A 23,964-nucleotide genomic window follows, 5' to 3' on the forward strand; every position below is an offset into this window, starting at 1 on the left:
TCTACTGGCAAGCCCAAGAGCTGTGGATAGGAACAGGCATGGCTGGGGACGGAAGAATACATCCCTTAGGTTGGGATTCCCACTGGTGAGTACAAGAGCCAGAATGAGGGCAGCAGGCTGGGCTGGCCATGGCTATAGCCTCCCTCAGCATGGGTGTGCACTGGGTCTGGGGAGCTACAAACTAGGCTAGACTCCGGCACCCACTGGGACCTGTGAGAGCCAAGTTGGGTGTAGAATAGGCTTGGGCTAGATCTCTGTCCCTGCTGAGCCATATGTGAGCCATGTCTGGGCACAAACCAGGGGTGGCTGAGCTGTAACACCCAACAATAAGAACCAGATGGGTGTGGGCCTGTTGAGCAAGGCTACTGTTTCTGTCAGGACAAGAAGCGGACAAAACCAACCTGGGCCAGGACCCACTGTGTTCACGAGATCTACTATTGGGAGGAGGCCTGACAGAGGAGCTTGGGAAACTCCTTTGTAGGGACGCACCCCATAAAGGTGAGTGCAACAACCAAGTCAAGGAGCAATCCTGACCATGCCAGGTTATAGTACCCACCAGCATACAAGTGGGTCAGGTCTGGGGGCGGGGCAGGCTGGGTCAGTTCCTAACACCCACTGGCAGGTCTGAGAACCAGGTCAGGGTGCAGAAGGGACCAGGTCAGGCCACAAAGTCAGCCAGTTCACACTGGGGATGGGAGAGGGTTCTGGATGTACTTGGTTAAGCTGCAGCACGGACCAGTAGGAGCTGGACTGAATCAGGCTGCGCAACGCAATAGTGGACGCTGAGGGGTGAGCCATCCAGAATGGAGTCAGTGGGAGCTGGTTTCATGAGCCCCAGGGACGGGAATATGGTGGACTCCAGGTTGCCTGGCCTGGATCCTGCCAGCAAGGTGGGTGCCTGGTTCATGAGCCCCAGGGGTAAGGATCCGGCAGGGCTCGGGTCACCTGGCCTGTGTCCTGGGGCCCGGTGTGAGGTGGGTGCCAGATGCGTGAGCCCTGGGGTTTGGGCATCCAGCATGGCTTTGGTTGCCTTTCCTCGCTCCTGGGGCCTGTCTGTGAGGTAGGTGTTGGGTTTGTGAGTCCTGGGGGTGGAGGATCTGGCAAGGCTCGGGTCTCCTAGCCCTGGTCCTTTGACCTGACCGTGAGTGAAAAAGTAGTAGTGGACAGCAGACCCTGATGCACATGGAGAATAAGGCAGCTCATTTGGAACCGTAGCAGAGGAAGGAGAATACGGCAAATTGGACAACTACCCCAGCAAAAAATAACAGCTAAAATCTGGGTGAATGGAGACTCGACAAAGTCAGCCAGTGGACACTGGGAGGGCTGCCTCATCCAGGGATCAGCAAATTCGACAGCATTTCAGAACTACCCAAACTACTTTGTCAGAACACTCAGAACATGCACTATAGCAGGACCCTGGATTGATACTGGGTGGCGGTTCCCCATCCCTGGGTAGTGGCTGGGTGTGGCTTCCCCCTTTATCTCTCCTCTTCCCCAAGAGATAAGAAGAAATAGAGAATTTGGAAACAATGATTTCACCCACTTTTCCCTGATTCTTGCCACCCTTGTAAACCATGTAATCATTACAAACAGCACAAAGCTAAACTTGTAACTGTTACCTAGGTACTAAGATACTATGATGATTCAGGGGAAAATGGCAGGAGGGAAAAAGGTGAGGGAGAAAGGAGAGGGGGAGGGGAGGGAAGAATCCCTACATGTAAAAAACTGTGTCGCAGTAAATAATAAATATACTTGAATAAAAACCTAACCTTTAAAAAAATAAGCTTAGAAAAAAAAATTTTGAACCTATTTCGTCTTTCAGCCTTCCAACCTATTCAGATAACCCAAAGTACCCAGAAAAATATTTCATCAAACTCCACTGTTATCAATCACCAAGAGGGAGTACAGATTACCCTTGGTTTGCCCTATAATACCAGTACCAAAGCCGCAGAGATAACGAGCCGGCTGGATCTCTATCATCCCATTATGGTCATTAAACAGGCTGTAAAATTGCTGTAAAAATTCTGCATGGGAATAAAATGTAAAAACCCGAAGCAAGGCGCCATTTAGCCACTTACCGCTTGGTGCCTTTTGACTTGGGATTTTTGGCAAAGAGGGAGGTGTCCAGGGACTCCAGGGACTTTCCTTTGGTGCTGAACAGCCTCTGGGCGCGCTCTTCCAGGGTCCTAGGGAGAAGACGGGGGTGGTGGTGGGGAACATCAAGGTTACTTCAAACCAAAAAGGCTTGCTTACTTTTGCCATACAGGATGTCAGGAAAAAATATAACCAAATGTCCTTAGGTGATCACACACACACGCACACACCAAGTGGGAGTCGTGAGAGAAGAGTCATTTTCTTACCCACCACATTTCAGGCCTAAAGCTAACAGAGCAGATTTCAATCTGTCCAGACCCAAGGAGGCCAACTCCTGTATAAACAAGAGAGACAAGTTCCAGTAATACATACGGAGACTTTGGGCAACAAATGTAAGCTAGTGTGAGTGGGGTTCCTAAATGTGGCTGGACTACACAGCCCAGAATTAGTCTCCTAGTAGTAAGTTAAAGTCCCTACTTAAGTCTCCCTCTCCAATAAATAATTCTTAAAACAAATAAACAACAAAACATATTCCTGTATAAAAGCAGGTGAGCGAGCCGTGCTGCTGCTGAAGAAAACACCTACCTCCCAGGAGGAGAAGGCAGAGAGGTCCAGATGGGCTCCAGCATGGGTCAGCGCACTGCTCGTCTCTTTCTGGCAAGAAACAATGTTTGTGAAGACCCAGGGTTAGGAGCAGGATAACGGAACTGCTCCAAGAGGCCGGGTGGTCCCTTCCTTATGCACACTGATTAGTAAGGATCAGATTCTCACAAAAACACACAGGAAAAGAGAAGGCCCAGTCTCCCCAGGCAACTCAGAGAACACCCCAGGAGTGAAAATGCCTCCATTTCCAGCACACCATTCAGTCTGCATCTGTACAGCCCAGTCAATGGCAAATGAACCCTAACAAACCTTGCTCCCAAGTACACAAAGAAAACCTAGCGCCCCGGTAGGACACAGCACCCCAGGACACAACGGACATCAGGGCACTAAGCCAGGGGCAGGGAACCTTCTCCTGCCACGGGCCATCTGAACATTTATAATGTCACTCTCAAGCCATACAGGACTGTCAACTTAAACAAGTAACTTGCTATGTCAAGTCCTGCCTGCAGTTGCTGTGGCAAGGTCAGATTAATCAATTTCATCAGCTCTGTATGGCTCCTGGGCCGGACGTTCCTCACTCCTGACCTAAGTTGAGGCTTAAGGTTACAGTCAAATAAACGCACAACCCTGGGGAAACTCACCGGCCAACCGGGAAAGGTACCGTTCTCCCACTTCTTCTCAAATTCAGTCTGAATCTTTCCAAAAAGTTCATTCTGGTCTTGGAGGGGCTTCACACGGTCTGTGTAGTCCTGCAGGTACTCCAGCAGCATCTCCAGGTACCTAGGAGACACATAAGAGCCAAGGTGTTCTGCCCTCAATGCCTACGCTTTGCACACCTGCAGTTCCAACAGTATTGGCTGGCAAAGTGACATTCACTTTTAAATAAGTATACAACTCAGCTGTCCCCAACGCATCATTCTGATTCTGATCTCTCCTAGCTGCTTTCATTCTCATGACATAATATAAAACAGAGAGTTAAGGGCACGTGTTTACTTAACAATGGCGCTATTAACAAACCTTTCTATTTTATACCACAGACCCAGGCTCCTCAATTAAGTCACAAATTTGAGATTTTTTTTTTAATAAATTCCAAAAACATAGGTCCCAGAATCATTAACTTCCTTGTACCACAAGACAAAATCAAGAACAGTATGAACATCAAAGATGAGCCCAGACACACCCTGTCCAAAGCTAGGGTATTGCACGCTTTTAAAACGATGTCATTCCCAACCCCTATCCTCCGACAACCCTTTAAGTCAGTCATGTTCGCAACACCACCCTCAAACCTTCACATTATATTTTAATCAAATCAAGTAGAGCCCTGACATTTACTAATTCCTACCTCTTATACTCTGCATTTTTTCTTTCTTTAGGAATGTCAAACAATTGGTCAAAAATAGACAGGTATGTGATATAATCCAGCTTCTGAAAAGAAGAAACAAAATGACAGGACATTCAGTTGAGTGTTTACAGCATGTGGCAATATAAACTTCAATAAGTGAGATCAGAATCCAGAGCTTTCTAACACAGTCACAAGAGTCGGCTTATTTTAGTCCCCCTCCCCATTGATTAGGCCTCCACAGCCTCAAAGGTGTTTCGACCAGATTGAGTAGAGAGACAGCAGATATTCTATAACTCCACAACACAAACATCAAGTTAATGAAAGTAAGCAGAGAGAAGTGTTTGTGGGACACAGCATCTTGGTTTAAGATTTCTGACAACCATTACATCCTTATGAAATAGGGTACTCAAAGGTGCTACTTGTTTGAGCTTCTCTGTACCAAGCATGGAGATGCAGAACAGAACAAGACAAGCAAGGCATCTGCCCTCATGAACTGTGCACTGCACTCTGTGGGCACTTGACAGGGTTCATGGTAAAGGTAACTGCACTCCTGGAAGTCTGGAATCTACAAAGAGACACCTGCCTCCTGTTATGAGAAAAAGCTCCTGCTTCTTGAAACACCAGGACAGAAGATACAGAGAATGTTGGAGTTCTGAGATTTATGGGAAAGACAGCTACCTGCGAGGCATGCTGTTTTATTACTGTCTGCATTGAAGTGATACGATCAGGACTCCAAACCTATGCACTGCAAATTCCTATTGCATGCCTAATCATGTACTTGTTCACTGTCACACAGCTTTTGATATTCTGATAGATACTTACTATAAAAACCCCACACTTCTTTCGTTTGGGGCGCTTCTTGCTTATGGCAAGAGGTTGCCCCTGGACTAGAAAATAAAATCATTTCACTTGCCTTGGAGTTTCACTTAGATTCAATGAAACCCAACAGGCATTCCCTCAGCTTCATTAAAAATTTAATCACATTCCTACGTATGAACATCACAATCTTTTTAATACTAAATAACATTTATTTTAAATTCCATTTCCCACAACTTAAAGTATCCTCACACCTCCTTGGGATTGTCTGAGATGGTCACAGTAAACATTATCTCTTCTGATGAATATATTTTTTTAAAAGATTTATTTATATTTATTACAAACTCAGATATACAGAGAGGAAGAGAGACAGAGAGGAAGATCTTCCGTCCGATGATTCACTCCCCAAGTGAGCCGCAACAGCTGGTGCTGCGCTGATCCGAAGCCGGGAACCAGGAACCTCTTCCAGGTCTCCCATGCGGGTGCAGGGTCCCAAAGCTTTGGGCCGTCCTTGACTGCTTTCCCAGGCCACAAGCAGGGAGCTGGATAGGAAGTGGAGCTGCTTGGATTAGAACCAGCGCCCATATGGGATCCCGGCACGTTCAAGGCGAGGACTTTAGCCACTAGGCCACGCCACCGGGCCCTTCTGATGAATATTTTAAATCTTTTAGAAGATATTAAGTAGTGGGCTGATGCTGTGACATAATGTGCTAAACTACTGCCTGCAACACTATGCCCATGTGGGCACCGATTCAGGTCCTAGCTGCTCTACTGCCATCCAGCTCCCTGCTAACATGCCTGAGACAGCAGCAGCAGACTGCCTAACTGCAAGGGCCCCGCCACCATGTGGTAGACCCAGATGAAGTTCTTGGCTTTGGGGAGTAAACCAGCAAATGAAGAGCTCTCTCTAACTATGCCTTTCAACTAAATAATTTTAAAATTATTTTTATTATTTATTACTTTTTTAAATAAAATACTTTTAAAGACAGTAGCCCTCGGGCTTGGCGGCGTGGCCTAGTGGCTAAGGTCCTTGCCTTGATCCCATATGGCCGCTGGTTCTAATCCCGGCAGCTCCACTTCCTCTCTCTCTCTCTCCTCCTCTCAGTATATCTGACTTTGTAATAAAAATAAAATAAATCTTTAAAAAAAAAAAAAAAAAAAAAAAGACAGTAGCCCTTTGCTGGCAGACATCACGCTGGTGCAGTTTCATGCACGTAGTAACACATCTGCTGCACACTAGTATCACCTGTGCTTTATACGTGACCGTGGTAAGTACTGAGTTTTAAGAAAATTTCAGCTTTACTAACATGCTTGTGGCTTTAATAAAATAAACATACGCTTCTCCAAGTCACTGCAGAAACCTTTCATTTTGAACGCTATTTCATTCCAAGATAGCAGGCTTCTACAGCTTCTGTCACAAGCATCACAAAGACGATCCTCTGGCTGCTTCATGTCTAGCAGTCCAGCAACTTCCTGACTTAGGTTCTAGAATCACAACCTTGTTCTCCTTCAGGCCTTACCTCAGATGCCTTCAGATTGATGTACTTGAGGTAACAGTCATGGAGATCCAGGTAACGACCGTAGCCCTCTTCATCCGTGAACTCTACCAAATCTGAGGGACGCAGAGACACACAGGACACTGCAACCCACTTCCTCAGACTTGACTTCTCAGCCCTTTACCCCAACGTCCTCCCTCTCTGCTGATGATGTAAGCACGCCAGTGAGTCTGAGACAGGTTAGCACAAATGTACATTTTATACAAGGCCAATTGAGGAAGTCTACTTAGGTGAGAAAATCAGTAAAGAGAAAACTGACAAGAGTAACCAGCTACCTGATGGCTCCAAGGCCCGGAATCAACCCTCTCCGTGAGTGCTGGGGAAAGGCGTCAGACCCCACTTACTCTGTGCCTCTTCACTTGGATTCTCTCGAGCCTTCAGGAGCTCCTCAAATTCCACCGACATGGGCACACAGATCTGAGGGGAAAAGGCAGGCAGATTTTCAACATCAAAATCACAATGTCGCAGAAATGGGATACAGAAAGCTGGATGTCAAAAACAAGCATAGACAACAACTATGGCAGCCGCCAGTGGTAGATTTGAAAGTGAGAGGAGTATCGAAGAGCGGAAAGAACAGACCCGGCTCGCCAGGGCCGAGGCGTTGCGCCAGGCTAAAGCCAACTTTGAAAAAGAAGAAAGGCGGAAAGAACTGAAGCGACTTCGGGGTGAGGATACATGGATGCTGCCTGAGGTGAACGAGCAAATTGAACATCTCTCACAGGAGCACTCTGTGAAGAAAAGGAAGAAAAAGAGAAACATTCAAAAAAAGCAAAGAAACAAGAAAAAAAGAGCAAGAAACAGAAATATGAGAAAAACAGTGAATCAACCGATAGTTCATCTAGCTCTGAGGAAGAGTGGGTTGAAGCTGTGCCATCCCAGACTTCTTCCAAGGAAAAGGCCTGGAAAGTAAAAGATGACAAGTTAGAAAAGGAAGATGGCAGCCAAGTTATTCAGAGGGATGAATGGATGACTGTAGATTTTATGTCCGTTAAAACTGTGTCATCATCTTCACTGACAGCTGAAAGGGAATCTCTAAGAAAAGCAGAACAGGAGAAAGCCCAAGCGCTTGAACAGTCCAAACTCTTGGAAAGAGAACTGAACCCGTACTGGAAGGATGGTAGAACAGGTCTTCCCCCGGAAGACTGTGGTGTGTCATCCGTTACTAAAGTTTCAGGAGTAGAAGATGGTGGATTAAGCTGGCTAAAGAAGTCTTATCAGAGAATGAAGGAACAAGCTGAGAAACAAAATAAAAATCTGGAGGACACTGTAGCTCAAAGATATGGGTCAATGGAAATATTTCAGTCGAAATTAGCAGAAGCAGAAAAAATTGCATCTAGAAAAGAAGACTATAGAAGAGAATGGTGGAGGAAACCAGCTTTTTCAGATAAAGCACAGAATAGTCAAGAAAATAGAAAATCAGACTTAATAAAATGTAACAAAAGTTCAAGAGATAGTTATAGTAAAGCAGATATTGAAAATAGTAGCAGTAAACAGAAACTTTTGGATGATGAAAAAGATAAGAGATCTGGGTCTTTGGAAACTTGTAGAACAGAATGCACCCCAAGGCAAAATCAAGAGTTTTCTTCTGGAAATTTGAGACCTAAATTCTTAAAGCCCTGTGATGATGAAGAACTATCATTTCACAGTAAAAGCAAAAACTTTGAACCGTCTCGTTTATCGACATCAGGGGCAGCAGAGGGTTCTTTGCATTGTGGTTTTCGAAAACCCATAGAAAACAGTGAGGAAAAGTTAACATCATGGAGTGGATCTGACAGGAGTAAAGACTGCAAGAAACGTTCGCATCAGACGCCATCGGAAAGCAGCAGCAGGGACTGTTGACACATTTCAGAGGATGTGAATGAAAAACCACAGCCTGAAAGCTTGCAAGATAACCCCCGGAACAAAGAATCTCTACGGGAAACAAAGTCCGCACTGGCTGGCAGTGGTCCACAGGATGAGTCCATGCACGTTCTAAGTGTTGATGAGAGGAACAAGCTGGGATCAAGATTATCAGGGCAGAGATGATGGGCAATATGGAATTAGCTGAACAACTTAAAGCCCAGTTTGAGAAGGCAAATAAATGCAAGGACACTGTAACACAGATATCTTCCAAAAAATCTGGAGTAGACAATGAAGACCAGCAGGAAGTGGTCCTTGTCAGAACTGATCAGTCTGGAAGAGGATGGCCTGTGAACACGTCAGAAAGTTCTCTGGAAGCACGAGGAGGAAGAAGGAAGAGACAGACGGTTTCTACCCATGAGGAAAAAGAGTCAGATACTTTCATGATGATGATAATCTGAGCCTAAATGATTTAGTCAGAAATGAAAAGAGGGGAACAGCAAAAAATCAGAACAAACTTTTTCTGAGAATGGCATCTAAGTTTATGGGAAAAGCAGATGGAGACTATTATACTCTGGATGACATGTCTGTAGCCAGGGCAGACGAGAGAGAACGACCTGGTAACGGGGAAGAGCATCAGAGTCTCGCTGCACAAATGGAAAAATGCCTCTACTGTTTTGACAGCTCTCAGTTTCCTAAACACCCCATTGGTGCAATAGGTGTTAAGGTTTATTTATGTTTACCCAATTTTCAGTCTCTTACTGAGGGGCACTGCCTGATAGTTCCCGTGCAGCACCATAGAGCAGCTACCTTATTGGACGAAGACATCTGGGAGGAAATTCAGATGTTCAGAAAATCCTTGGTAAAGATGTTTCAAGAGGGGCCCGGCGCCGTGGCCTAGTGGCTAAAGTCCTCACCTTGAACGCCCTGGGATCCCATATGGGAGCCAGTTCTAATCCCGGCAACTCCACTTCCCATCCAGCTCTCTGCTTGTGGCCTGGGAAGGCAATTGAGGACGGCCCAGTGCCTTGGGTTCCTGCACCCGTGTGGGAGACCTGAAAGAGGTTCCTGGTTCCTGGCTTTGGATTGTGCGCACCGACCGTTGCGGCTCACTTGGGGAGTGAATCATTGGAATGAAGATCTTGCTCTCTGTCTCTCCTCCTCTCTGTATATCTGACTTTCTAATAAAATAGATAAATCTTTAAAAAAAAAACAAAAAAAGATGTTTCAAGATAAAGGATTGAACTGCATTTTCTTAGAAACTAATATGAACCTGAAGAAGCAATATCACATGGTACATGAATGTATTCCTCTGCCTCAGGAAGTGGGTGATATGGCTCCCATCTATTTTAACAAAGCCATAATGGAATCTGATGAGGAATGGTCCATGTATAAGAAGCTGATTGATCTCTCTTCAAAAGAAATAAGAAAGTCTGTACCCAGAGGCTTGCCATACTTCTCTGTGAACTTTGGCCTTGAAGGAGGGCTTGCCCATGTCACTGAAGATCAACACAAATTCCCTCATTACTTTGGAAAGGAAATCATTGGTGGAATGCTGGATTTAGAATCAAGACTTTGGAGCAAAGGGATCCGAGAAAATTTTGAGGACCAGAGGAAGAAAGCCCTGCAGTTTGCTCAGTGGGGGAAACCATACGACTTCACTAAAAGTAAAAAAATGTTAGGGTGTATCTTTTGGTTCCAGTTTCTTCAAATTTCATTCAACTGTATTTCTTTTATCTAGCTAAACAAGTGACTCTCAGGTCTTATGAAAAACGGCAGCAGACTGCTGTGTGTATCTGACAGCCTTGTTTGTTGGATTGTGTTGTTTTCTTCCTCAGGTGTTTTTATGGACTTCATTTTAGTGACTGGAGTAACAGCAGATACATTTGAGGACCTGCTCAAATTCCTGTTTTGTATCTACTTTGTGGTACTCTAAGTCATTCAATTAATATACAGATAGAACTTTTCTGAAAGCATGCCTAGGAAGCACAGCAAATCTTTCTTCAAGAGACTGTGGGCCTGTTTTAAAATAGTTGTCTATTTCCCGGCATCTTTTGTATCTTTAACAATAAGATTGTTGTATTCAGTAATAATTGAAATTTCTTTTCTTAGAATTTTACAGAAAAGCTCTGAATTTTCTACCAGTAGCATTGAGTGTTGTTATTGTTGTATTTGTTAAAGGAAAAAGGAATGTCCTACACATATTTTGATTAAATGATAATGAAAATATGTTAAAAAAAAAAAAAAAAAGGGCCCAGCGGCGTGGCCTAGCGGCTAACCTCGCCTTGAACACACCGGGATCCCACATGGGCGCCGGTTCTAATCCCGGCAGCTCCACTTCCCATCCAGCTCCCTGCTTGTGGCCTGGGAAAGCAGTCAAGGATGGCCCAAAGCTTTGGGACCCTGCACCTGCTTGGGAGACCTGGAAGAGGTTCCTGGTTCCCGGCTTCAGATCGGCGCGCACCGGCCCATTGCGGCTCACTTGGGGAGTGAATCATCGGATGGAAGATCTTTCTCTCTGTCTCTCCTCTCTGTATATCTGACTTTGTAATAAAAATAAATAAATCTTTAAAAAAAAAAAAAAACAAAAAAAACAAGCATACATTTATCCAGTTATCTGCAAGGCAGAGACGGCACACTTTCCTGTCTGCTGGTTCACTCTCCGATGGCCCCAACAGCCAGTGCTAGGCTCGGCTGAAGCAAGCAAACAGGCACCACATCCAGGTCTCCCATGTGGACAGATTTATAAAACACATTAGCTTCTCTGGACTGGAAGTGCAGCTGCCAGGACTTGAACCAGGACCCCACGGGATGCCAGCATTGCAGGCTGCAGTTTAGTTTGCTGTGCCACAACTTGGCCCCAGAAAGTTGAACTTGCAATGCTTCTTCTTTTTTTTTTTTCACTAACGTATTCACTACTAATGTACTCCAATGCTTTGTCTAATTTTTTGGTACTATTTGACTTTCAAACTGTTAAATTAACAAATACTTATAAAAACGGCCTGGCGCAATAGCACAGTGGTTACGGTCCTTGCCTTGCATGCGCCGGGATCCAATAAGGTAGCCGGTTCTAATCCTGGCAGCTCTGCTTCCCATCCAGCTCCCTGCTTGTGGCCTGGGAAGGCAGTGGAGGACGGCCCAAAGCCTTGGGACCGTGCAACCGTGTGGGACACCCAGAGGAGCTCCTGGCTTTGGATTGGCTCAGCTCCAGCCATGCGCTCACTTGGGGAGTGAACTATCAGACGGAGGATCTTCCTCTCTGTCTCTCCTTCTCTCTGTATATCTGACTTTGTAATAAAAATAAATAAATATTTAAAAAAAAACCTTACAAAAACTAAAATCCATTTTCACAGGCTGGCCTTTTGATGTAGTGGTTTGAGCTGTACTTTAAGCTGCTGTTTGTATTGCTAGCATTCCACCCCAAATTTGGAGTGCTGTTTCAAGCGCACTTACTCTGCTTCATGTCTAGCTCCCTGCTAATGCACCTGGGAAGGCAGTAGGAGATGGCCAACGTACTAACGCCACTGGCACACAGGAGACCAGCCTTGCCTAGCAATGGTTATTGTGGCAAAAAGGGGGAGGGGACCAGTGGATGGAGGATCTCCTCCCTGTCTCCCTTTTTAATTTTATTATTATTTTTTTAAAGATTTATTTATTTTTTTTATTACAAAGTCAGATATACAGAGAGGAGGAAAGACAGAGTAGGAGAGACAGAGAGGAAGATCTTCTGTCTGATGGTTTACTCCCCAAGTGAGCCGCAACGGCCGGTGCTGTGCCGATCCAAAGCCAGGAGCCAGGAACTTCCCCCAGGTCTCCCACACAGCTGCAGAGTCCCAAGGAATTGGGCCGTCCTCAACTGCTTTCACAGGCCACAAGCAGGGAGCTGGATGGGAAGTGGAGCTGCCGGGATTAGAACCGGTGCCCACATGGGATCCCGGGGCGTTCAAGACGAGGCCTTTAGCTGCTAGGCTACTGCTCAGGGCCCATCCCTGCGTCTCTTTCAAATAAATAAACACATCTTTAAAAAGCAAAAATGTTGGGCCTGGCACCCCTAGTGCCATGGCCTAGCAGCTGGGCTCCTGGCTCTGGATCACTCAGCACCGGCCACTGTGATCACTTGGGGAATGAATCATCGGATGGAAGATATTCCTCTGTGTCTTCTCCTCTGTATATATATCTGACTTCGCAATAAAAATAAATAAATCTTAAAAAAAAAAAAAAAAGCGAAAAAGTCTGCCTTTATTCAATCTGCTGAAAGTAGCTGACCACTGTTAGATCTTTTTCTACGCCAGTGGTTCCCAAGTCAAACTGTTTCATATCAGAATCCACATGGGAGGATATGTTTAAAAATCTGGATGCACCTGATCCCAGTTACATCCAAGGACAGAGGACTACTCACTAGGACGCCCAGGTGATTCAAATAAGCAACATGCAGAAACTGCTGATGTGTTTCTACACTGGTACAAGCACATTAATACCTGTGGGATTTTTTTTTTTTTTTTGCTATTTCTATCAAGATTCACTTTTTCTTACTTAGTCTATGTTGGGCATCCTTGCAATCACTTGTTTAACCATTCCTGCTTGAAATAAGTCCTCGTTCAAGGCGAGGACATTAACCACTAGGACACGCCGCCGGGCCCCAAAGAAATGTTAAAATGACATGCTATAGATTTATTGAATTTTGAGTGCTGCCTGTGGTTGCTTAGAAAGGGTCAGACCTCCTGTAGCCCTTAACCCTTTGTACCCTAATCAACTAAGTAATATTATTAAAAAAAAAAAAGGGGGCCAGATCAAATGATTTCACTGGCCTTGTAAGTCCTGAAGGCCAAATGTTCTCCACCCCTGCTCTAGGTTTTAAAAAAAAGAAAATTCCAAGACTAAACAGGAGCACAATTTACTGGGACTGCAAGGAGAATTCCCATCAAAGTTAAAAAGGGAGCCAGCAAGATCTGGTAGGGAGACTACACTATGATGCAGGCTGTGCAAACCTCAACCAACCCAACAGCGAGCTCAAGAACAAAGATTATACATCAGGGGGAATCTCAGGGCAGGTGGGAGCAATCCCCTTCCCCAGGAAGGAGACCGCAGCTCTAAAGGGGAATACTGAAGACACAGCAGCCACCTGCGTCAGCCACATTCCATGCAGCTAAACGCCAAGGACACCCCAGCGGCGTAGCCCGGCTGTCTAGACACCTTTCCTTGAGCATGCTCTTTAGGTGGGGTTGAGACAGCAATCTCCAGGTCGTACCTCATTCGGGTGTTTCCGGTGGAATTCCTTTATCTGTTTGAGTCTATTATAGAATTCAGCAAACTCATTGGGTCCTGAAATGGCATTGAGTTCCTCTTTTCGTAACCTGCCGGTTCAGGAAAAACCAAGAGCAGAACAGTTAGTCTTAGCCTTTTAACCGTGGCTCCTCAGAAGCAGTGGTACCCAGACTGCGTGCGAGCGACACTTACCCATCCTTGTCATCATACAGATCTCGCAGGTTCCCGCTGACCTCCATGTACCTCTGCAAGGCAAGCACACGCCATCAGACAGCAGCCTGCACAGCCAGAGCTCCACCACCACCAAGAGCCCACAGAACCCTGGAAACGTCAGCCAAGGCCCTTCTCAGCCTTCCTCATTTTTTTTGAAGATTAACTAAGCAAAACGATTTCAGGGATGGCAGAACGTGCCTAACTTTACATTCTACCAATGCTAGACCTTCCCTCTGAGACATTAAACCTCCTGAGCTGCAGAGAAGTTTCCACCTTCAAATGCTGAGATGGTGGTAGACCAAGGTGGTTCAAGATGCTTTTCACTCCTGAAGAGCATATTGACTCAGGAGCGTGTGCTATGGGCCCACAGTCCCTTCTCTAAGACTTTTGGAGCCAGGTTTCTTTCAGACCTTGGGATAACATCAATAGTGGACCTGGGAGCACGTTCAAGGGTACTTCCAAAGCAGACCCTGGGAAATGGAGGAATGGCTCGTCTTTGGGCATTTGCAGCCATGAGAATAAGCCTGGCCTGAATATTCAAGTCCAGGTCCAGTCCTGCGCCCAGCCCCAGCCCACAGGTGCAACCGTTTGGGAAGTGAACTAGTAGACATGTGTGCTCTGTCTCTGCTTCTTTTTTTTTTTTTTTAAAAGATTTATTTTTATTTTTATTACAAAGTCAGGTATACTGAGAGGAGGAAAGACAGAGAGGAAGTGGAGCTGCCGGGATTAGAACCAGTGGCCATATGGGATCAAGGCGAGGACCTTAGCCACTAGGCCACGCTGCCAAGCCCTGTCTCTGCTTCTTAAACAGAGCGCGGAACATGGAATTACAATGCAGGTTTATTCTGATACAAACAATTTTTGAAATCCATGCATATGTATGGTCATCAAAAAGTCTGTGGAAGACCAAGCACAGTAGCCTCGTGGCTAAAGTCCTCGCCTTCCATGCACCAGGGTAAGATGTGGGCTCCAGTTTGTATCCCTGCTGCTCCACTTCCCATCCAGCTCCCTACTTGTGGCCTGGGAAAGCAGTAGAAGATGGCCCAAAGCCTTGGGACTCTGCACCTGCTTGGGAGACCCAGAAAACGCTCCTGGCTCCTGGCTTTGCATTGGCTCAGCTTTGGTCATTGTGGCCACCTGGGGAGTTAAACAGTGGATGGAAGATCTTCCTCTTTGTCTCTGATTCTCTCTGTGGATCTGACTTTCTAATAAAAACTGTAATAATAAAAAATTATTAATGCATTTCATTTTTTAAAGATGTATTTTATTTGAAAAGCAGGGTTACAAAGAGAAAGACCTTCCAACTGCTGATTCATTCCCCAAATGGTCAAACAGCCAGAACTGAGCCAATCTGCAGCCAGGAGCCAGGAGCTCCTCCAGATCTCCCACACGGAGGAAGTCCCAAGGCCTTCAGCCATCCTCCACTGTCTCCCAGGCTGTTTTTTTTTTTTTTTTAAAGATTTATTTATTTTATTACAAAGTCAGATATACAGAGAGGAGGAGAGACAGGAAGATCTTCCGTCCGATGATTCACTCCCCAAGTGAGCCGCAACGGCTGGTGCTGTGCCAATCTGAACCCGGGAACCAGGAACCTCTTCCAGGTCTTCCATGTGGGTGCAGGGTCCCAAGGCTTTGGGCCATCCTCGACTGCTTTCCCAGGCCACAAGCAGGGAGCTGGATGGGAAGTGGGGCTGCCGGAATTAGAACCGCTGCCCATATGGGATCCCGGGGCTTTCAAGGCAAGGACTTTAGTCGTTAGGCCACGCCGCCAGGCCCCTCACAGGCTGTTAAACAGGGAACTAGATGAGAAGCGGAGCAGCAGGGCTTGAACCAGTGCCCACATAAGATGCCAGCACTAGTGGACAGAGGATTAGCCAGTTGAGTCATAGCACTGGCCCCAGGATTTCACACTAAAAAACAAAAAAAAAACTAACACAAAGATCTACTTATTTATTTGACAAGTTCTAAAACAGAGATCTTTCATCCACTGGCTCACTCCCCTCAAAGGCCACAAAGGCTGGGACTGGGCTAGGCCAAAGCCAGGGGCCAGAAACTCTATTCAGGTCTCCCATATGAGTGGAAGGAGACCATGTACTTGGCCACTTCCACAGTAAATTCCCAGGAAATGGATTGGAAGCATAACAGCCAGGACTCCAACCCCTGAACATACGGGATGCTGGCACCACACACAATGATTTAGCCAGCTGTGCCCAAATGCTGACCCTGGATTTCAAGGTTGGCTTTCTTTTTGGGAGGCGGGGGCTTGCTACCAAACAAAGCCATGCTGGTTCTGGTTTCCAGCATGTTCCTTTCATTACTACCTCTGCAGTGCCCCTTGTACGTCATCTACAAAGCAGTAATATGCAGGCTAGAAAAAGTCTGTCATTGGTTCATGCCAACTTTTCTGAAAAACAAGATCAGGTCAGATTCTGTCAACAAGTAACTAGCAAAAGAAAGACTCCTTGGGGGCCTGGCAGTGTGGTCTAGTGGCTAAAGTCCTCGTCTTGAACGTCCCGGGATCCCATATGGGCGCCGGTTCTAATCCCGGCAGCTCCACTTCCCATCCAGCTCCATGTTTGTGGCCTGGGAAGGCAGTCGAGGATGGCCCAATGCATTGGGACCCTGCATCCGCATGGGAGACCCGGAAGAGGTTCCTGCTTCCCGGCATCGGATTGGCGCGCACCGGCCGTTGCGGCTCACTTGGGGAGTGAATCATTGGACAGAAGATCTTCCTCTCGGTCTCTCCTCTTCTCTGTATATCTGACTTTGTAATAAAATAAATAAATCTTTAAAAAAAAAAAGACTCCTTGGGCCCAGCGGCGTGGCCTAGCAGCTAAAGTCCTCACCTTGAACGTACCGGGATCCCATATGGGCGTCGGTTCTAATCCTGGCAGCCCTGCTTCCCATCCAGCTCTCTGCTTGTGACCTGGGAAGGCAGTCGAGGACAGCCCAAAGTCTTGGGACCCTGCAACTGTGTGGGAGACCTGGAAGAGCTCCTGGCTCCAGGCTTCAGATTGGCTCAGCTTTGGCTGCTGTGGCCACTTGGGGAGTGAATCATCGGATGGAAGATCTTCCTCTCTGTCTCTCTTCCTCTCTGTATATCTGACTTTGCAATAAAAATAAATAAATCTTTAAAAAAAAAAAAAGAATCCTTTGTTTTCACTGTATTCTGGGTTTCAGAATCACAGTTCAGGGACCTGGACCAGGGGCTTTCATCTAATTATCTCCTACAAATCATGAGCTGATTCGGCCTTTAGCTACTTTCTGAAGAGATCTCCAGTACACACAAGGATGAGAGTTTAACAAGTTCTCCACTTGGCCAGTGTCCTGGTGTAGCTCGTTAAGCTGCCTTCTGGGGTGCTGGCACCCCATTGAGCAAGCTGGTTCTGAAGCCAGGATGCTTGTCTTCCCACCCAGCTCTCTGCTGAGGTAATGGCGAAGCCCTGTAAGTCGAATCGGGCACGTGCATCCACACCACCCCTGCGGGAGATATGGATGAAGCGCCCAGCTCCTGGGCTTTGGCCGGCTCAGCCCTGGCCGTGTGGCCATATGTGCAGTGAACCAGCAGATGGAAGATACTGCTTTGAAAAGCAGGGTTACAGAAAGGGAGCTCTCTCCGGGTAGTGGTGCTCTCACCACAGCCACACAGCAGGGGCTGAGCCAGGATGAAGCTAGGGACTTCACCTGGCTCTCTGACGTGGGTGCCAGAACCCCCAAGCATTTGGGCCACCCTCTGCTTGTTTTTCCAGGTGCATGGGGGGGGGTGGCTGGAACACACAGCAGAGCTGTGGGGGCGGAACCCAGGAGATGCCCTAACCCCCTACACCTCAGTAAATAAATCCTTTCAAAGAAACGCGTACCTTGGCCCAGCATCCAGCTGCACTCATTACTAACCCTGTTCTCGATTTCTTTTTCTTTAGGAAATAAGTTACTGCCCGATACACGGAATTCAATAGTCAAAGCTAGCTTCCTGATACACAGCAGTCCCCTTTTTCTGGGGAGGAGCCCGGGGTCACGGACACCCCTACAACTGTTGCTGCCCTAAGATCAGAGTGTGGACCTCGGCCCCCTCTCGCTCCCATAGTCAGCCTGGGCCGGAGACCCCAGGCCTCGGCCGGCCCCACTCTTCCCGCCCACCGCGCTCCGGGGACAAGGGGACGGCGGGGCACTCACATCTTGCATGGCCCGAGTGCGGTGGTCGGAATTGATCTGGTCTCGGAGCTGAAAACAACAACAATAAGAAAAGTTAAACGCGGGACACGGGCGCCGGTTAGCTGGGAAGGCCTCCCGAGGGCACAGATCACCCGCTCGGGTCTCGGGGAGCTGGAGCCGAGACCTCGGGCGTGCAGGGTCGGGGAGGGGGCACGGGGGCGCAGCGAACCGGGGTGCGGGGAGCTCGAAGAAGCTCGCAGGGGTCCGGCGCGGGGTGGGAGGGGGGTCAGCCCTGGGCCGGGACCCACTCACCGTGGACTTCTTCGTAAGCATCTCTTTGGCCATGACGTCCATGAGCCGTTCCTTCTCTTCATGGTACCGCCGCTGCTGCTCCAGAATTGTCTCCATTTTCCCTCCGCCACAGAACACCAACACGGCCGGAAGCAAGTCCTGCCGCCTAGCGCGCCCGCGTCCCCACGCTGCGCATCCGGCCGCACCAAAGTTCCGCGAGTGCCGGAAGTGCGCCGGGAACCGAAGAAAAGTGAGCACCACTAGTGAGTGTGGCGCTGGCAACAGGGACCCCTGCTGTTCGGAGGTGGAGTGGCGCCTTGGCCCGCCGTGGGTGGCTGCCTGCAGAGGCACCGAAGAGGTCAGGCACCTGCGGTTAAGCGACTCATTTCATGGGGTCAGCTGGAGCTCGCTTTCCGGGAACTCGTCGTTGCTGTCAGTAAAGGACAGGGGATAGTGCTTTGTGTTTTTGAAGAAATTCACATATGAAGCTGGAGAGTAGCGGGTAAAAGCGGCAGCTTGGAATCCCAGCATCCAGATGTGAACCCTATTGGATCCAGCTCCCTGCTAATGTACCTGGCAAAGCAACAGAGGAAGGTCCAGGAGCTTGGGCCCCCGCATACACTGGGAGACGCGGAAGAAATTCCTGGATCCTGGATTTGGAAGGCTCCTCTGTGGCTCTGGCGACCATTTAGGAGTGAACCCACACTTGGTAGGTCTTGTCTCTCTGTGTGTAATGTTGCCTTACAAATAAATACATCTTTAAAAATAGAAATTTGTATGTGCAAACTACTTAATGTTGTATTAGCCAGGGACTCAGTAAATAAAACATGCCTCATTCAAGTAGTGAAGTGGTATGCAGCCTACAAAATGAAACATTGAGGGCCTGACGCAATAGCGTAGTGGTTAAAGTCCTCACCTTAAAAGCGCCAGGATCCCATATGGGCGCCGGTTCTAATCCTGGCAGCCCCGCTTCCCATCTAGCCCCTGCTTGTGGAGGAAGATCTTCCGTCCAATGATTCACTCTCCAAGTGACTACAAAGGCTGGTGCTGTGTCGATCCGAACCCTGGAGCCAGGAGGAACCTCCTCTAGGTCTCCCACGTGAGTGCAGGGTCCCATGGCTTTGGGCCGTCCTCAACTGCTTTCCCAGAACAGAAGCAGGGAGCTGAATGGGAAGAGGGGCTGCAGGGATTAGAACCACGCCCATATGGGATCCTGGCAAGTTCAAGATAAGGACTTTAACCGATAGGCCACTACGCCGGGGTCCATAGGTACTTTTCTTCATAAGTTGCATTATTCATAAGTGTCCAACTAGAGTTGGATGCATCTCTAGTTCATTCACTGGTTACTGGGAAAACAAAATGTGACACATCTGTATAAAGGAATATTATTCAACAGGAAAGGATTGGACCAGTGCAGTGACTCAACAGGCTAATCTTCCACCTGTAAGCACCAACATCTCATATAGGTGCCTGTAAATGACCCAGATGACCCACTTCCTATCTACTTCTCTGTTTATGGCCTGGAAAAGCAGTTGAGGATGGCTCAGCTCCTTGGGCCCCGCACATGTATGTGAGACCTGGAAGAAACTCCTGGCTCCTGGCTTTGGATCAGTTCAGCTCAAGCCATTGTGGTCATTTAGAAAGTGAGCCGATAAACAGAAGATCTTTCTGTCTCTCCTCTTTGTAAATCTCCCTTTCAAATAAAAATAAATAAATCTTTGAAAAAAATCCCAATATTAGTTAAAAAATAAAGGAGCACTACCAAGATAAATCACGAGTACATCACTCTAAGTGAGCTTGGCCAATGGGGCAGGCGTGTGGCAGAGCTGCTGGCGAAGTGGGTTCCCACATCAGTCCAGCTTCCTGGTCATGCTTACCTCCAGAAGCAGCAGGTGGTGGCCCAGGGCTTGGGTCTCCCCTGCCCATGTGGAGGATCCAAACGGAATTCCCGAGGATGGGAGCTCTGACTTTGTCTTTCAAATACATTGTAACATATTTAAACATAGAAGCCCCACAGAAAAAGGACACAATGTATGTCCAGATGGAAGGTCCAAAAACACAAATCTAAGAAGCCAAAAGGTAGATGAGTGTGTGCTGGTGCCTGGAGGTGAGGTTGGAAATGACTGAAAATGGCCACAAGGAATCCTTTTTGAGGCATAGCAATTATTCCAAAATTGGGTTGTTGTGACAGTTGCATAACTCCATTAGCTGCACTAGAGTTGATTGAGTCGTACACTTCAAGTGAGTGCATTTTATGGTATGTAAATTATACTTCAATAAAGCTGTTAAAAAATCTGTATGAACTCAGAGGGAAAGATGGTCACAGTGCAAAAAGCTCTATGCGTAACAGTGAGCAAAAACATAGCGGCGCAGAGGGGTTCTTTCTCTAAGGATCGCCAAGCCACAGTTAACAGGAGACGGCCTGCGACATTCAGTACGGAAGGGAAACTTTGTCCATATCCAAGGTACAACATGGAAGTGACACTATAGCTATATCTATCTCATATTATATATAGTTTATATGTATCATGCACACACATATGTAATTGTTGAAAGGCAGACAAGTACAGACAGATGGGTAGAGAACTCTCCCATCCTCTGATTCACCAAGGCTGAGCGAGGCTTGAACCTGGGACCGGGAGCTCAATCCAGGCCTGCCAGGTGGGTACAGGAACCCAAGTACTTGAGTCCTCACAGCCTGATTCTCAGAGTGCACATTAGCAAGAAGATGGAATGGAGACTGGAGCCAGACTCGAACCCACGCAGTCTAACATGGGAGGCTTAGGTCCAGAGGACTGGCTTAACCACTAAGCTAAAAGCTTGTCCTAGAAACATTAACACGTATTTTATTTTTTTCAATTTAAAAGTAAATGTGGGGAGGGCAGTGTTGTGGAACAGTGCTTCGCTGAGCACAACAGTTTCCACTCAGGACCACTTTGTTCCAAATGGTAGAATTCCATTATTTTTAATGGCTGGGTAATATTTCCGGCAGGGTGGGTAGATGTACTACAGGTTTTTTTTTTTATCTATTCCGCTTTAAACAGGCATCTGGGTTGTCTCCATGTCTTGGCTATTGTGGATCATGCTGCTGGAAATATAGGGTGGGAAGTCACTTTCTGCTATGCAGACTTAACTTGTTTTGGATGTATTGCCAGGACTGAACAGCTCAGTTGTACGGTACATGAATTTGTGGTTGTCTGAGCATTTTTTGTACTGACTTCCATAGTGGCTGTACTAGCCTACACTCCAACACTAGAGTAGGATACGTTTCTCCCCACACAGCAACAGATAATATTAGTAGATTTCCAAATGTAGGGCATATGAAAACATTTATATGCATGAGTTTTTTAAAAAGATATATTTATTTCCATTGGAAAGGCAGATATACAGGGAAGAGGAGAGACAGAGAGGAAGATCTTCCGTACGATGGTTCACCCCTCAAGTGGCTGCATCAGCTGGAGCTAAGCCAATCCGAAGCCAAAGCTAGGAGCTCCTCCAGGTCTCCCACGCAGGTGCGGGTCCCAAGGCTTTGGGCCTTCCTCGACTGCCCTCCCAGGCCACAAGCAGGGAGCTGGATGGGAAGCAGGACCGCTAAGATTAGAACCGGTGCCCATATGGGATCCTACTACGCTATTGCGTCGGGCCCCATACGCATGAATTTTTTTAAAAAAGATTTATATATTTTTATTGGAAAGTTAGAATAGAGAAGGAGAGACAAAGCTCTTCTGTTCGATGATTCCCACCCCAAGTGGTTGCAACAGCTGGAGCTGAGCTGATCGGAAACCAGGAGCTTCTTCTGGATCTCCCACATGGGTGCAGGGTACCAAGGCTTTCAGCTGTCCTCCACTGCTTTCCCAGGCCTTAAGTGGGGAGCTGGATAGGAAGTGGAGCTGCCGGGACATGAACCAGTGCCCATATGGGATACCAGTGCATGCAAGGCAGGGACTTTAGCCACTAGGCTATTGTGCTGAACCCTTTTTAATTTCTTGAATTTATTTTCATTTGAAACGTAGTTACAGAGGAAGAAAGATAGATATATCTTCCATCCTCTGGTTCACTCCCCAAATGGTTACAGTGGCCAGAACTGGGCTGCTCTGAAGCCAGAAGCCTAGAGTTTCTTCCAGATCTCCTACATGGATGCAGAAATCCAAGCATTTGGGCCATCCTCCACTGGTTTCTTGCGTGTGTTAGCAGGGAGCCTGTTCAGAAGTAGAGGGCCTGGCACAGTGACTCGATTGGCTAATCATCCCCCTGCAAGTGCCGGGATCCTATAAAGGCTCCAGTTCGTGTCTCAGCTGCTCTACTTCCCATCCAGTTGCCTGTGAGAACAGTGGAGGATGCTCCAAGGCTTGGGACCCTGCACCTGCGTGGGAGACCTGGAGGAAGTTCCTGGCTCCTGGCTTCACATCAGCTCAGCTCTGGCCAATGTGATCTTTTGGAAAGTGAATCAGCAGATGGGAGATTTTTCTCTGTGTCTCTCCTATCTGAAGATCTGCCTTTCCAATGGAAAATAAAGCTCTAAAAACAACGACAACAACAACAAAGTGGAGCACCTGGGACTCAGGGCCATAGGAATGCTGTCATTGCAGACTGTGGCACCCTCCTTGATGGTGCTTTATTAAACTTTGAAAAATAGGGAGAATCAAGATGGCTGAACAGAGTAAGGACCTGTTTAAACAGACGGAGAAACATTAGCCGATGTGAAGCAGAGAGGGCACATCCCAGGAAATAGGAGAGGACAGAACAACATCAGAGGGGTGCCTGGAAACTGACAGACACAGGAAAGCAGCAGACACAACGGTGTGCTGTTGCAGTGACTGATACCCCAGCAGCATTCAGCAAACGGCAATCTAAATTTCACCAGCAGCTGGAACTCCACCAGCAACAAGGTGCGAAGGGACTTTCATTGGGAGCTCAGAGATGAACCCAAAGAACTGGCCATCTTGCTGGTCTATTTGATTTGGCCAGGAGCAGAGACAGCAGCAGACTCCAGAGGGGTAATGCGGGAACAGGGGGGATTTCAAAACCCAGTCCACCCCCTAGAGCCGTATCAGGTGCCATTTTGTTTAAGGAGGCAAAGGCTACGGACAGTACTGTACATGTACTGAGCTGGGAGTGATCCCATTTCTGGCTCAGTGAACTGCAACAACGTGGATTCCTAGGGTTCTACCCAATATAGGTCCAGATAGTCCTCAGACTTGATGGCCAGCAGATCAAAAATTCTAGTGGTGGTATATCAGGCGCCATTTTGTACACTGTGGCAATAGGTTTAGGACTGAAGGGACAACAGTGAACTGCGCATGTGCTGATCTTGTGAGAACTCACTGAGTTCAGTGCATTGCACTGGTCTCATGGGAAAATAATACTAACTATGGCATCATACGGATCAAAATAGGTCTGTGTGATCCTCAGACCTAATAGCCAGCAGGTTCTGGCAAGATCAGTGCCAACAACCTAGCTATATAAGATACCTGGTGTCTCCCTAATCCTGCGACCTGCTCCAACCAGAAGTAGGAGAAAGGTTGTACAGACAATGGTGCAACCTCAGCACGGTATCACAGGAGGTGGAGATTGGTGAGCCAAGAGCTGGGGCTGTGGAGAGCATGGTGGAACATAAGAACCCAGACCTGGAACTCACTGGAAGGAGTGGCACAAATGACTGCAAACAAAGAGCAAGTACCAACTGCAATAAGTAAAATCAAACTGTAGACCTGTGGGTGACACAGCTTAGAAACCTTCCCCAAGGAGAAGAATCTGATAGCTAGAAGTACAATGACCAAGAGCAAAAGAAGA

The 23,964-nt window shown here is 47.2% G+C and overlaps 2 protein-coding genes across 2 annotated transcripts in view; one reads left to right on the forward strand and one right to left on the reverse strand.

Annotated features, from left to right (window-relative positions):
- The window catches only part of SF3A3 (splicing factor 3a subunit 3), a 32,714-nt gene extending 14,343 nt beyond the window's left edge, over positions 1-18,371 (reverse strand). The window contains exons 1-11 of the mRNA XM_058679079.1: positions 18,193-18,371; positions 17,902-17,949; positions 13,708-13,760; positions 13,499-13,604; positions 6,756-6,828; positions 6,376-6,467; positions 4,040-4,122; positions 3,339-3,477; positions 2,680-2,748; positions 2,361-2,428; positions 2,079-2,186 (exon numbers count right to left, since the gene is read on the reverse strand). Coding sequence (XP_058535062.1) covers positions 2,079-2,186; positions 2,361-2,428; positions 2,680-2,748; positions 3,339-3,477; positions 4,040-4,122; positions 6,376-6,467; positions 6,756-6,828; positions 13,499-13,604; positions 13,708-13,760; positions 17,902-17,949; positions 18,193-18,288 — 935 coding nt within the window. The 5' untranslated portion in view covers positions 18,289-18,371. The remainder of the gene's footprint in view (positions 1-2,078; positions 2,187-2,360; positions 2,429-2,679; positions 2,749-3,338; positions 3,478-4,039; positions 4,123-6,375; positions 6,468-6,755; positions 6,829-13,498; positions 13,605-13,707; positions 13,761-17,901; positions 17,950-18,192) is intronic.
- LOC131479570 (CWF19-like protein 2) lies at positions 6,923-9,151 on the forward strand (the record flags this gene model as incomplete). The annotated part of the gene is given in 4 exon segments (XM_058660867.1): positions 6,923-7,160; positions 7,163-8,410; positions 8,413-8,673; positions 8,676-9,151. Coding segments are annotated over 4 exon segments (2,223 nt in total), but the record flags the coding sequence as incomplete, so codon positions are not given.
- Positions 18,372-23,964: the final 5,593 nt, after the last annotated feature.

Source organism: Ochotona princeps, chromosome 2, assembly GCF_030435755.1.
Source record: "Ochotona princeps isolate mOchPri1 chromosome 2, mOchPri1.hap1, whole genome shotgun sequence".
NCBI classification, from domain to species: Eukaryota; Metazoa; Chordata; class Mammalia; order Lagomorpha; family Ochotonidae; genus Ochotona; species Ochotona princeps.